Source organism: Ochotona curzoniae, unplaced genomic scaffold (genome assembly GCF_017591425.1).
Source record: "Ochotona curzoniae isolate NIBS_2020 unplaced genomic scaffold, NIBS_Ocur_1.0 contig_3520, whole genome shotgun sequence".
Classification (NCBI taxonomy): Eukaryota; Metazoa; Chordata; class Mammalia; order Lagomorpha; family Ochotonidae; genus Ochotona; species Ochotona curzoniae.
The window spans coordinates 12,042,877-12,058,061 of NW_024465894.1; the positions used below are offsets into that span (position 1 = coordinate 12,042,877).

Sequence of the window (15,185 nt, forward strand, 5' to 3'; positions counted from 1 at the left end):
TTAACAGAAGTCATTCGGGCAGAGGAAACCGATAGCAGATGGAAATGCGAATCTGCACAAAGGAATGAAGAGCGGATGCAGCAGCAAATACGTGGTGCATACAAAAAGACAGGTTTTGGGGCTGGTGTGCGTCACAACAGGTTGAAGCCTCCATCTGTGGCCCTGGAATACCATACTGGAATTCTGGTTCAAGTCCCATCTATGCTACTCCTGATCCAATTCCCTGCTAACATATCTGGAAAGGCTGTTGAAGAGGGCCCCAGTGCTTGGGTTCTTGTTTTCAGTCGAAGAATATGACAGAGTTCCAGGGAGTGAACAAATGGATAGAAGGTCTTTCTCTGCTTTTCAAATAAATAAATAGTCTTAAAAAGGGATCATTTATAAATTCTATTTTTGATTCTTTTTAAAGGATAATTAACCATCTAAACAACAACAACAACAATAAAACACAAAGCAATTTAGAACATAGTTAACATATGGCAATGGCTGCAAAGAAACCCTGGAGGGAGAAATGGAAGTTTATTTTGGTGAGATTCTGTACCAAAGGTGTGTTCAATTTTGTGCTGATGGTGAAGACACAACAGGTCTATCTATATTGAAAAACCTTGATCAAATCCAATGCTTTAAATATGGGCATTGTAACTACAGGGAAGATGACTAGCTAGCAAGCATGATGGAAGGTCTCAGACAGGTCCTACCCCATTTTCTGCCAGGGAATCTTGATTCAGGTTCATCTGCCTTCCCTGACACAGCACTTTCCCTGGTTATGAAGTGGTAACGTCAGCCTGGAGGGCTGTTGGAAGGATTACATGGTGCTTCTGAAGCGTTTGTCTGGTTCCGAGAGAACAGGTGCAAACTACCATTATCCATCTAAGAGAGAACAGTAATATTCAGCTTGGGGGAAAAGGAAATGTCTGTTTTTGGACTAACAACAACAAGCAAGATCTGTGTGTGCAGCCTGGCATGGAAGCTGTGCACATGCCCCACCCGGAGGCGCAGCTGGCTCCTCCACGGCTGGCACTGTTATTTCGCCCCTGCACTTGAAGGATGGCATTCCAGGTTTTTGGCTTCAGCCTAGCCCAGCCCTGGCTGCTACAAGTATTTGGGGAGTAAACCAACAGAAGAAAGATCGCAATCTCTGTCAGACTCTGCTTTTCAAATAAATAAATCTCAGAGAGAGACACGAGGTTAGAACATTCTAACTCTTGAGAAGCTATGAAGGAGCCTAAGAATAAAAACGTGATCCCCAGAACAGGACTCAGCTGCAATAAAACAAGAGGACAAACGGAGGGCAGTCCGAGTCCCCTGGGCTGCCCTTTCAGCCTGTGTGCTCTGCTGTACTTCCCGGTCAGGAATCGGGCCTGGGAAGACGTCCTTGACACCTTCTCCACTCTTGCCATCTTATTGGTTTCCTTTGTCAGGTATACTTTTCTCTGGCTTGGGCAAAACCTTATGGAAAAGTCTCAGAGGCAAAAAAGAAAGGAAAGAAAATGGTGATTTCTGGGCTAGACGTGACTCCGTATGCTTCCCTTCCTTTCTTTGCCTGTACAGTTAATAACTGAGATGGGTTCACTGTATTCCTACTCCACAACCCACGGCTGCCGTTGTACACGTCCCTGGGGACCACAGGGGCCTTCTCTTTCTGACTGCAACAGGGTTTTACAGCCCAAGTAATAAGCTTCATGTCAACATCTTCAAGGAAACTGACAATGTAATTCTTCTGTCTCTCACTGGCTTCAACGCTTCTTAAAGCACACTGAACTGTTTCAATACAAGGACAAACTGCTACCAGGTACATTGTGGTGGCAAGAGGCAAATGATCTGGTGTGCAGGCTGTAATTAAACTGGATGTACTGGATTCTTCCGCTCACAGCAACCACCTTCCCGAAGAGAGACATCCAAAAACAAGCATGTGGATGTGGCAAACTCGCCTCCATGGAGGGCTCATGGGGGCACGGTCAGAGCTCCACCCCGCTCCTTGACAAATTCTAGAAGCACCACCTTGGGGGTTGTATGTTAGTCTTATTTCAGTGGATGGAATCCCCTGAATCTGATCACTTTGTTAAACTGCCAATAAGTTGTGACTCTGCTTTTCCTTTCAAACATCCTTGCTTATAAAAATACCACTTGGAGGGAGCCTGGTACTATGGCATCTCAGGTTGAGTCACTGTCTGCAACGTCGGCATCCCATATGAGCACCAGTTTGAGTTTTGGTTGCTTCATTTCCAGTCAGTTCCTTCCCTATAGAAGATGGCCCAAAATACTTGGGTTTGTCATTCACATGGGAAACCTGGACAGATTTATAGATAAGTTCCTGGCTTTGGCCTGGCCCAGCCTCAGTCATCACAACCAGGTGGGGTATAAACCAGCAAGTGGAAGATATTTGTATCTCTCTCTCTAAATATTTCTTTAAAACACATGACTTGGGCCTAGCACGGCAGCCTAGCAGCTAAAGTACTTGCCTTTGCAAGCACCGGGATCCCATATAGGTGACACTTCTAATCCTGGCAACCTCACTTTCCATTCAGCTCTCTGCTTGTAAGCATGGGAAAGCAGTTGAAGACAGCCCCAAACCTTGGGGCACAGCACCCACGTGGGAGATACGGCGGAGACTCTGGCTTTGGATCAGCTTAGTTCCAGCCATTGTGGCTGCTTGGGGAGTGAATCAATGGATGGAAGATCTTTCTCTCTGTCTCTCCTCCTCTGTAGATCTGATTTTCCAACGCAAAATAAAATAAATCTTAAAAACCACACACATGGCTTGTCTAGATTGATCTGCTGTTCTCCACAGACCATGCAAATACCCTCTCTGTACCCTATTTCAACTGAAAGTGAAAAGTTTGGGCAGAGCTACCTGGCACACCAAGACCCATACTCCATACACAAGGAAGGCTCTGACCCTTCCTTACAGGGTATATTTCTGCAGGACCCCACAGCTTCTGCCCTCCCCACTCACTTTTTCTCTGTCCTTATGAATACGCTAAATGATAAAAATACACCACTCCAACCCCCACAGCCTCCCCACTTCCGATGCCTCAGGACAGCACCTACTGCTTTTTCCACAGCATGGATTCACTTTTAAACACCACCTCAACCACTTTTTCTTCTTTTCCAAGATGTCTTCATCTGTTCATTGACAGAGAGCGGGGGAAAAAAAAACCCAAAACTAGCTTTTTTTTCCATATTGATTCTGTCAAGCACTGTGAAATCCAGACACTGAACAGAGGAATTAAAAAAAGCCACCGCACAACTACACTAACACTGGGTGACAGATAAACTAGTCAGGAAACGCCTGTGAGGTCAGGGCACAGACGAAAGCTCGATGGATGACAGATCCACACTGGGTTCTGAGAAGTGGAGCAGAAAGGTTCTAAGCAATGAATACCTAAAACATAACGTGTGGTACCTGGGAGGATGGTACCGGCAGAACCAAGTGTCCAGTGCTGACAGGCATGTTGTCTTCTGCTCTGAAGACCAGGGAGGGCACAAGTCCAACAGGAAGTGAGCTCCAGAGCAGAGCTGTCTCTGACGTAATCCCTCCCCAGCTTGAGGACAAGGGTCCCAAGCGTCCTTCATGCATTAAGAAACATCAAGAGAAAAATAGGATTGGAGGATTGGATAAGTCACTCCTCTTTGGGTCTATCTGTGGAATTCACCAGGAAGTTTGTAAGACAATGATTCCAAACAGCAAAAATGTTTCTCAGATTTTACCAACAGCTGTGGCCAGGTGCAGAGGATGCAAAGAGAAAGATGACCAGGTCCTTGCTCTTCAATCTCACAGTTCAGGTCCATGAAATGTATGGAATGCTTTGGCCTAGAGGACAGCTGAGAAGAGGTGGCAGAGACAGTAGGAGTATTAGGCATAGGCCCGATCATGAAGGGACTTTGGACTATCTGACATGATAACAGGACACAAAACCTCAGCTTTCAAAAAATAAAGATAATCACTAACAGAAAAGAACTAGGAAGCATTTTCCAAACTTGCACCAAAGAAAAAAAGTAAAACAAAACAAAAGCATCAAGAAAATCATAAGGACAACAAAAACAACAAAGTACATGGCAAAAGGACAGCCATAAATTAATTGTAATAAAATTACATGAAATTCCTATACTCATAAACTCTTACACTAGAATTAACCTAAATACTTAGATACTCTTATCCAAAATGACACAAAGAAATAAAATAGTGGATGAGAGGGAATACAATTGATGAATTACAGAATCAAAGAATTCAACACAAGCTCATGCCAAGAAAAAAGAAGGGATGCTCAATGTTAAAATAATACACAATTGAAGATTAGGATGAAAGTAACATGTCCTTGCTGAACAAGCAAGCTAGAATATAATAAACACAAAATTTCTTTTTTTTTTTTTTTAAGATTTACTTATTTATTGGAAAGTCAGAGATACAGAGAGGAGGAGAGACAGAGAGGAAGATCTTCCATCCGGTGATTCACTCCCCAAGTCAGCGCAATGGCCGATGCTATGCCAGTCTGAAGCCAGGATCAAGGAACATCTCCCGGGTCTCCCACAGGAGTGCAGGGTCCCTAAGCTTTGGGCCGTCCTCGACTGCTTTCCCAGGCCACAAGCAGGGAGCTGGATGGAAAGTGGAGCTGCCGGGATTAGAACCGGCGCCCATATGGGATCCCGGGCGTTCAAGGCAAGGACTTTAGCCGCTAGGCCACGCCGCCGGGCTCGAAAAAAATAAATCTTAAAAAAAGGGAACTCTACATCCAAAATTATAGTAAGCTTAAACAAATTAGTCAAAAAGTGGAGGTGCTTAGAGAATACAGAATAGCTCAATATATAAATATTTATAAAAGTGATTTAGTAACCCAATGCTGTTTTCTATCCAAGAAACCCAACTTGCAATAACATTCCATGGAACAGATACAAAAACTAGCTATGTAGAAGACCACAAATAAAATCTCAAATTCAGAAAAGTGGTTGTTTTGCCTATTTTCTGTTAAGAGAAGCAGAACACAAGTTCTAAATATTTGAAAATATGTAATGAAGCTAAGCAATACTACAGGAAATTGTTAACCTTCAAAAAAAATTTTTTTTAAGCTTGGGAGTTAATTTTTGTTAAGATTTTAATAAAAATAAATTTGAGTTGGCTTTCTATAAAAAGATACTCCACACTCCCAAAACAAAAATTCCAGCTACCTCTAACAAGCTGGAGCAAAAAAGCAGACATCTGAAGATACTCTTAACAACAGGAATTATAAAAGAAGCATAAAGATTAGAAAATGAAAAGAGGATATGGAAAAAAAAAGTATAAGAATATAAGGATAACTTATTTTAATAGACTTGGAAGTCTGTATCAAATTGACATGTCTACAACAATATAAAACACAAAACTGTCTAAAAATTTTATCAGTGACGACAGGAATCAAGGACTTGAGACAATAGAGAGCGATGTCATGGTATGGATCTAAAGACTATTTCAAAGACTCAATTCTCCCCTAAAATAATCTCTACGATCAACACAATCCTCATCAAAATTCTAAGCAGGGTTTTTGTAGGAACAGACAAGCCGATTCTAAAATTTATATGGAAAGACCAGGAAGAAAAAAAAAAAAACCGCTAAGGAACTAATATAGTTCAACAATCTTGAAAAAGATGAGCAAAGCCAGAGGACTTAGATTACATGATTTCAAGCCTTCACTTGTAGCTTTATTGAGTTGTAATAATCCAGACAGTATGGCACTGGGAAAGACAGACACATAGATCAATGGAACTGAACAGAGAGCAAGGGAATGGACCCCCACACACTCGCACAAGACCAATTGATTTCTGATGAAGGTGTAAAAGCAGTGTAATGGAACATGGGCAGTCAATGCAATAACTGGTGCCAGCACTGGGCATGTATATGCAAAAAATAAGTCAATACATAAATAAATACACCAAGAACTCCAATTCACGTTTCCCACCATCTAGCAAAAGTTAAAAATGAACCTATTAGTATAAAGCCTAAAATGAAAACATCAAAAAGAAAAACATAGAAGATACTCTTTAAAATTCTGGGTCAGGTGAATACAGTTTATATGCAATAGCAAAAGCACAATTCATATGGGAAAAAAATGTTGAATTTGGATTTCAGCAGAGAGAAAGATTTACTCTTTTTTTTTTTAGATTTTGTAGTTTTTTTTTTAATTGTTATTAACATTGTATTATATGATACAGTTTTATAGGCACTGGGGATTCCCCCCCACCCCTCTTTAAAAGACACTGCCAAAAAAGGAAAAGGTAAGGCACAGATTAGGAGTACAATATTTTCAAGCCGTATGTCTGACAAAGAATCGTATCTAGAATAAAGAATGGTTAAAAACTTCCCACCTAGACTTCAACAAAAAAGGGAAGAAAGGTTGTAATGTGCATGCAAAGATAGTCACCCACAACAGGTAAGTGCAGACAGAAACCACTACCCACGTTCACTCAAACGCCGAGAGGTGAAGAGGGCGCCTGGAGCTCACTTGTTTGCTGCTAGCAATATGATATGATCACTTTGGAAAACAGTCTGATGGTTTCTAACAGTCAACATACATCCACAAGATGTTCCAGTTATTCCACTCCTAGGCTTTCTTCCCAACGAGAAATGAAAACATGTTTTTCTAAAGATTTTTAGTGGCTTTATACATAATGACAAAAAACTGGAAGCCATCCAAATGTGCAGAACAGGTGAATAAACAAATGTAGAGATATGACAGAAAACCACCAAAACAGAAAATTACGCAAAATGAATCTTAAAAACAATCTGTTGAATGAGCATGACACAAAACATTCCATGTGATTCTATCTATATGAAATTTTAGAACCACGGGGGTTGACTGGGGCCAATGGATGGGAGAGAGTTCATGGCAAAGGGGATTAAGAGGACTTATGGAAGAGCAGAATATAAATAATGTATGTGGATTTGAAAGTTCTTTGCATTGAGGTAAAGTCAGTTCTCTCACCGATGCTATCCAGCAACTAAAATGTGTAGAGTAACCAAAATGTGGTTACCACAATCAAGGAATTTGCATAATTTGAATAAATCTATTAAATTTAAAATATGATGCTCGGTTCAGCCATTGGAAAATGTAAGTATGTTTGCAGAAATGTGGCCATGGAAATTCACTTTTCCAACTGTAAATTTTACAGAACCTAAAAATTTGGCATGTAGGTTGAGATACAATGTAAAATACAAAGAATTTTGTGAATTACAAAAAAAAAAATGTGAATAGATCACTAATTAATTTTCCATACTGATAACTTGTTAAAATACTTGGTGATATAATGAGTTACAATATGTTATTAGAAATGTTCCTCTTAACCTTTCTATAGTAGCTACCACCCAAAAGAAATCCCTGTCCACATGTGCCTTCCTCTGCAAAGTGCTACCCTGGATCTTCAAGAAAACAGTGCAGACAAAGGTGTGGACATGAACTCGAACTAAAACTGTATACTCAAAATGGGCACATTTTACTGTACACACATCAAGTCTCAATAAAGCTGATAAAGAGTAAATGGACCAGTACAATGTATATATTTTTGTATGAGAAAGAAATGTCCTGTTTGTATATAAATGATTCTTGTTTGTGATCTTTCCTTATCAGGCATGATAAGCAAGTCATATAACCTTTCAATAAGCAAAAGTAACCACTGCTCTTCAATAGGGTCCACTTCCCGCATGGGGCCCTGAATATCTGCAAGGTACCAATTCCGTGCAGTACATCACTGCATCAGCCTCATGCTTCACACACTGACCTAACAAGGTACCTTCTCTGTGTTGCGTTGTTGCAGTATTGCATCAGACACTATACAGCCCAACTCCCTCAAAATGCCTGAATATATGGCAGTACTACCACCTTTTTTTTCTCCCCCAGGTGAAAAAAAAAGTCGGGAAGTTAGAGTGGTTAAAATAGCTACCAAATATCCAGAGCAAGGAGGTGAGAGCGCCCTGTTCCACATCCACGTTTCCCTTAGTCCTGGGGAACGTCCACCCACCCCACACCCGCCACCCCCGTGAACGGGCATCTCACAGCCGACAAATGGCCGGACCACAAAGTTGGGATTCATGCTTGGGGGCTGATAGGACCATAGGAAGTTTTCTGAATTTCACATGGTACAGCTTCCCAGCCTTAAGTGGAGTCTCTCTGGAGAGACAGCAACTTGGCAGGTCTTACTACAAGATTAAGAAAGGTGCATACAGTAGGGAGGGGGAAAAATTCCCTCCCAATTAAACTTTACATTTGGGAGTCTGAAAAAGAAAAATAGCAGAGAATAAAGAACATGCAAAGGAGAAAAAAGGAAGTGCTGAATCTGCGAATATAGCTAATTAATGCAAAGGAAAGAATTTCCCAGTAACTTCAGCACTCACAGATGAAAAGTTGGGAGATCCTAGAGAGACACGGTCTCTCGGCCTTTTGGTGTTCTTCCTTAATTAGCCGCCGGAATCTCAGCATTCCTGCTTGAATAATCCATATTTCTGGTTATTTATTCAGCTCCCCACTGCTACACATTAACAAGCCATATGTTACAGGAATACATCACTTCATATTTGCACTCAACCATCCAAAGGTACTGGCAGCTGAGACCTTTAAAGAGGATTAAGGAAAAGTCCCTGCAGGGCGTAGTTTTAAGATTAGGAGAACAAATACATCTTCTTTTCTATGTTCATTTATTGATTTTTTTTTTTAATCAGCATAAAAGGCAGAGTGGGAGAGAAGGGGAGAAAAAAGATAATGAGTGAGAGATCTTCCATTTCCTAGGTTACTCCTTTGAAATAGGCAAGGCTGGCCCAAGCCACAGCCAGGAAGCCCAGACTTTCTGGGACTCCAATATGGGTGGCGGGGGCCTAAGCACCTGAGTCATCAATTTGAATCATCAGCACCCCAAGTGATGGCTTAACCCACCATGCCACAGAAATTCACCCCACATGGAGCTTCTTTATTTGCTACTTGTTTGAGAGAAGGTGGCTCTTTTCAACAAAAGGCCAGGCAATCAGAAGGGCAAAGGAAATAAACAAAAGAGAGAGAGAGAAAAGCTAACAAAAACCAGATAAATGCTAAAGGCCTCTGAAGAATTTTCCATTTCTCTCTGCACTTTACAAAAGAATTTGTTTCTAAAAGTTAATTCCTTGGGCCCAGCGGCATGGCCTAGCGGCTAAAGTCCTCACCTTGAACGCGCCAGGATCTCATATGGGTGCCAGTTCTAATCCTGGCAGCTCCACTTCCCATCCAGCTCCCTGCTTGTGGCCTAGGAAAGCAGTCGAGGACAGCCCAAAGCATTGGGACTCTGCACCTGTGTGGGACACCCGGAAGATGTTCCTGGATCCTGGCTTCGGATCGGCATAGCATCGGCCATTGCGCTCACTTGGGGAGTGAATCATTGGACGGAAGATCTTCCTCCCTGTCTTTCCTCCTCTCTGTATGTCTGACTTTCCAATAAAAATAAATCTTTAAAAAAAAAAAGTTAATTCCTCAAAGGAAGACCTTTGACCAATCCATGCTCTCCTATACACTGGACAGACAAGGAGTTCACTGGGGCTCCTAGCCCCCAACGACTTTGACAAGGAGATTCTTTAGTGTGCTCTGTGGTGATCCTAAAGTTACCTTGAACCCAAAAAATATCCAGTTAGAATTTATCTTAATAGCAGAACACTAAAAAATAACCTCAAACCAAAGAGAGAAGCATCCTGTATAAGTTACTGTCTCCTTGAGCCCACTTTGTGTATACTGAAAACTCATGAAGACACATCACAGTGCTGGGGGACAGCGTGTTCAACTTCCAAAGGAACAGAACAGAAAATCAGGTGCAAGGCATGGGAAGGCCTAGAAAGGTGTTCCAAACAAGAAAACAATTACAGGAAAGAAGGCTGGAAGAGAATACACATGCCAAGACAGGCTGTGTTTGGATGATAGCGCTCTTTTGTTGGTTTGTTTGTTTTCTTGTTAGCTTCAGGAAGCAGGAATTTTGTCTTACTTATTTCTGTGTAAGCCTAGCACGCAACACACAACCTTATCAATGTTTCAACCACAGTTCTGCCTGTCTGCATTCTAAATTACATTTGGTAAATGTCTATCGAATTAATGGGAGGAAAAAAAAAAAAAAAACCTCCGGAAGAAATATCTCAGTTAAACAGTTTTCAGTCATACAATTGTACATAAATAGAAATTTCAGGACAGTAGACACTGACTCAGTTACGTAACGACCAGTTCCAGGATGATTGGGGTATGTTTAGAAGCATGCAAACAGGCTCTACTATATCTCAACTGATAAAGAAAAAAAAAAAAACAAAAAAAACAGGCTACCCCTTGATCCTACACCCTGGGCATGCCTGCTCACCCCCACCCACATGTATCTCTTCTCTCTGCTAGGCAGATTTCTCAAAAAAGCTATTTATATAAGCTACCTCTCCCTTTTGCTTCCAACTTGAGGATGCTGTGAAGTAACCGTGAAATTAGCATTATACACTCTCTAAGGAATTAGAGCATAAGAAGAGATATACAAAGAAAGTGCTATAAACAAAACTTCTGGAACTATCTTGCACATTTCATATTTTCCATATTGGGCATATAACATATGTACAACTCATTAAATGTATTAAGTGAAAAACATGAATGGCATCCTGTCAATAGCAAAAATATCAGCAAACATGTGGCACAGACAGGCCCATCACGTATCTACAGAAAACTGAGCTAAATTTGGAAATCAACACAGTGTAAATTTAGAAATTAATGGCTAGATTCCCCCCAAAAACAACAGTATAAGAGACAGAGTAAAACGATACTTCAAGGAAGTAGTTGTAACACCAACTGATGCAACAACGGGGTAGAACAGACCAAAATCGATTTTTAGTTCAGCTACTCTGGCTTTAGGGAAGACCACACCCCCAGCCCCTGCATTCCCTGCATCCGGGACCCGGAAAGGAGGAACACACCTGAGCATGAGGTTCATGAGCTGTAGTCCCTCGCCCTTGAGGAAGCGCTCCCGGTTGGAACTGAGCATGAGGCAGGAGCAGAGTGAATCAAACAGGTTCTCCATCATCTCCTGCTCCTCAGCTGTGCTGGGATTGTGTCTTTTAAATACCTGTCAGGGAAAGACCACACACACACACACACACACACACACACAAAATCATGGGGCCATCAGCGAATGTCTTTATAGCCACCAGCCAACAACCGCCAAAGCCTGCCTTCTGGGATCTCCCTGCCAGGGAGAACGGCGGGTCACCTAACGGAGTGTGCATCAGGTTGGATTCTGAGGAAAGTGGGCTTTCTGCCTCATAGGTATTAAGTACCAGTTCACTGAGCCGAATAAAATACACAGCAGACCACTGGGTCCACAAGAGACTGAGAATTCCAGGCAAGAGGGTTTTTCAAAAGCAACAGCAAACCAAATGAAATATTCTGACTATGAAATACAGTTCAAGTGCAGAAAATTCCTTCACTACACAAATAGCTAAAGTGGGAGAAGCGAGCACCCCTGAAATGATCCACCAGGCCAAGAAACAACTTGGCCAGCTGCACTCAACGCCCTCATTCGTCTACCCCAGCACAGGTCATTTCCTTCCCTTCTAAAAGCAGCTGCAATACAGAGGGGCAAGCTGTGGCCCAGGAAGGGGAAGGTTCCTAACGAGAGGGCCATTGAACTACACGGGAAGGGCTTAGAGCAGATACTTTCTCTCCGCCTGCAGAGTGTGCCACAGGAGGAGGAAGCCATTTAGCTGCACAGGCACACCCCTCCAGGTGACTGAGCTAATCCAGCAACTTAGAGGAGGTGGATGACTTCTTAGAACTGGAAGCATTCACATTTCCCAGCTCTATTCTTGGGGTGGAGGCCAACCCGCTATGGCTGCTGGCACCCAGACGGAAGCCGTCTGCAAACTGACATCTTTGACGCTCCCAACACTCTAAAGATTGCATCCAAATGGTGTCTTTTTAGTCCTGTTTTTGGAATAACACAGATGAGTTTTGTTAGAAGAAATATTCAGTGTTTTCAGCATGCCAACAGCAGAACATTTCAGCTGGATTTCTATTTTTCTGCAAATGGCAGTTTCTCAGTTCTCGTTCCAGATGCCAATGCCTGGGACTTCCCTACCCTCCTCCTGTGACCTCTACCCCATGGCTTTCTGACCTGGGTCAAGTGAAAGTCATTTGGGATTCCTGGCCCAAGGGGTACATTTCCTCTGGAACATAGGGACAGTCAATGTCACGGACACAGTGACACCTGGTCACCAAAGGGCAAGTGATCAGGACAAGCAGGACAAGGAGGCTACTTCCACCCTGCCGACGAGCTCCAGGTACCCCCATCCCTTGGCCCATCCCTTCGTGTCTTGTCTGACTCCACCCCATCATTGAAAGTGGCCCGTGCATCTCCATGGCAAACAGGACATGTAAGAATTACTCACAGATAACTGCTGAAGAAGCACATCGATTCCATCCAGCTCCCCGAGCAATTCCCTGTTTTCTAAAAGGGGGAAAAACAGAGGAAGAGAGAGAGAGAAAAAAATGAAGCTAACTGTCAGATTTTACAGCCGTCTAACACTGATACATCAGCAAGCAAAATCAATACGGCCTGACAGAGTACAAAAGCTGCAGAGAGAGCGAGAGAGGGGAAGCTAGGGGATGCCAAAGGCAAACAGCTTGCTGTCATGATGTGCAACAAGCCCAGCTCCTATCCTAGTGGAATATCAACACAGACAGGGAGCCTCACCGTCATTGTCCTGGAGCAGGATGGCTAGCACTTCACTGCAGTAGAGTTTGTTGGCGTCGAAGGGCATCTTTGCCTATAGGGAAATCCAAGAATTGAGAAAAACCATTATAGGTTTGGCTTCCTTTCCCAGGTCAAATCTTTCATAAGTGGCAGGAACTGATTTAAAGGAAAGCATAAGTCAGAAAGGAAAGGTGGAGACAACAGTTCTCTCTAATGGATATCACCTCTGCCTTGAAGCCTTCCCAGACTGCCTGTTTTTAGTTCAGAGATGTAGGTGTGTCTCATCCTCAAGGCAAATGAACTGTGAGGTGTTCTGAACTCTTTTTTAAAGACTAAGACTCCTAAAGCTTCATTCAGAAGGTAGACTGTTGCGTGGAACATTAGCTGACATAAGATAAGCGAAAAGAAAGCCATTTCTGAATGCATTTCTACAAAGTAGTTCCTTTTGGATTTTTTTAATGCTTAAAATTTAATAAGAAATCATAAACCTATCTGCCTGTATGCCGTAATCTGCCTACTATTTAAAAAGGAAACCACATTAAATATGCAAAAATGTGTTAATATTTTAACACCCAAATTACTACCCACAATTCTTTCCCCGCTGTGTGCTCTGTTCCTTGGTGTTCCGGAGGGGACCTGTGTCCCGCACAGACGCTCTGTCATGGCCATCCACAGCACTGCTTCTGCTGAGGGGCCTGCGTGGCTCACCATGAACAGTGGCCCTTGGACACCGTGCTTGGACAGAAGTGAGCCTCATCACTATGTTTTTATTTTTAGCACCTGTGATTCTTAAAATGCAGGCACATGGACAGCGATTATTAATCAGCAGTGGCCTTTGCTACCAACCCGGCTCCTGAAATGACAAATAATGTCTGTACCTGGAAAGGACATAGCAAGTGTTTATCTTGGAACTAACACTTCTATCACCTTGGCGCCATTCACAGTTCTGTTTGGACATTGATTTTGTACTTAACAGGAGAGTGTGGTGCCTAATCAAGCTGTGCTCTGCAACATTTCAGTGCACGTCTTTCGTGTCAAGACTGAGTGAGTCCCGCAGGATTGCAGGCGGCTGACCAGGTATGACCCATCTGAGGTTAAAAGATCTGTAAATGCCAGGTCTTACATGCGCTGACTGCAAGGCATGGTCCCCGGGCAAGCTCGAGGCCTTGTTTCACGAGATGCAGGACCACACACTGCAGGGGCTTCACCACAATGTGGTGAATTTCACTTTAAGAGAAAGGAATTTAAGACACAAAAGTGGAATGCCAAAGGGTGAGTGTCTACCCGAAACAAGAACTTGCTAATAAAACCTCGTGTTCAATTATTTATGTACCAAATGTGACTAGGAAATGTTAAATGATTTAAACCACACCAACGCATCTGAAGCTTTTCAAGGGCCAAATGTGTGTGAAATAACATGCCCTTCATGGGGAGAAGCCAAGACGTGAGGCTCCAGCAGCCATGAGCTTTTTGGTTCCAGTGCCTCCTGTCTTTTGTTTGGCTTTATAAGCGCCTGTCTCCACTGTGGGGGAGGGGAGAGTTCTTCTCTTTCTTTCTGTAAATACTTACTGGGCACTTGCTATGTGCCAGAAACACAGAATTCCACACAGAAGCAAACAAATGAATTAGATCTTGTCCACTATTAGGACACTTTAAAATGTTACACTGAGTTCAAATTAGTTTCAGTAAACAGTACAAGTGAAGGAAAAACAAAAAATCCACACACACACACAAAGAAATCATGGATCTGGGAATCAGACCTGAGCTTGATTCCTGAGCACATTACTACCGATGCCACACCAACTCTGTAGCTCCCACACCCTGCGGGGCCAAGGCAGCTGGGGAACCACTCGGAACTCACACCAACACCTGACACCTGCTGACTACCGTACCAACTACTAGCTCCGGGTGCATCTCTTTTTGATGACATCACATGCTTGTGGAGCAAGGTTTTGAGAACAATCAATATGTAATAGGAATGAGCAGTATATGATCTGATTTCAAGGTTTGAGGAGTTGTGCAGTCCCCCTCAAGATGCACACATCCATCAGAAAATAGGTATGCTAGTTAAGATTTATGTGTATTTTTTTTTTTCAATCAGCCACTAAACTGTTAGGGTGTAAATATACCATGTTGGGACCTAAAAGCTTGAAGAAGCTGGGCTGTTAGGTACTTTTCAGCATGGGGTAGGGAGAGCACTGTAAAACAAACAATGCACTGTGACGCTGGGAGCACCCTGAGCCAGCAATCGGAATCTGTGACTTTACACCTCTTGGTATCTTCTTCCTTGCAAAGTGGAAACACAAAAACCAAACCAAATAAAAACAAAACCACACACACACACACACACACTTCTTCAGTGAGCTATCAAGAAAATAAACAAGGCAGTATGAAAGTACCTAATACACAGTAGGTAATGCCTGTATACTAATGACTTGGTCAGATGACTGTGCTGCACTAACCGCTTTCTCTTATGCCCGGTGCTG

The 15,185-nt window shown here is 42.7% G+C and overlaps 1 protein-coding gene across 1 annotated transcript in view; it reads right to left on the reverse strand.

Moving 5' to 3' along the window:
* The window catches only part of CTNNBL1 (catenin beta like 1), a 153,422-nt gene that overhangs the window by 62,000 nt on the left and 76,237 nt on the right, over nucleotides 1-15,185 (reverse strand). Inside the window, exons 8-10 of the mRNA XM_040981486.1 lie at nucleotides 12,700-12,772; nucleotides 12,395-12,453; nucleotides 10,925-11,073 (exon numbers count right to left, since the gene is read on the reverse strand). Of these exons, the coding sequence (XP_040837420.1) occupies nucleotides 10,925-11,073; nucleotides 12,395-12,453; nucleotides 12,700-12,772 (281 nt within the window). The remainder of the gene's footprint in view (nucleotides 1-10,924; nucleotides 11,074-12,394; nucleotides 12,454-12,699; nucleotides 12,773-15,185) is intronic.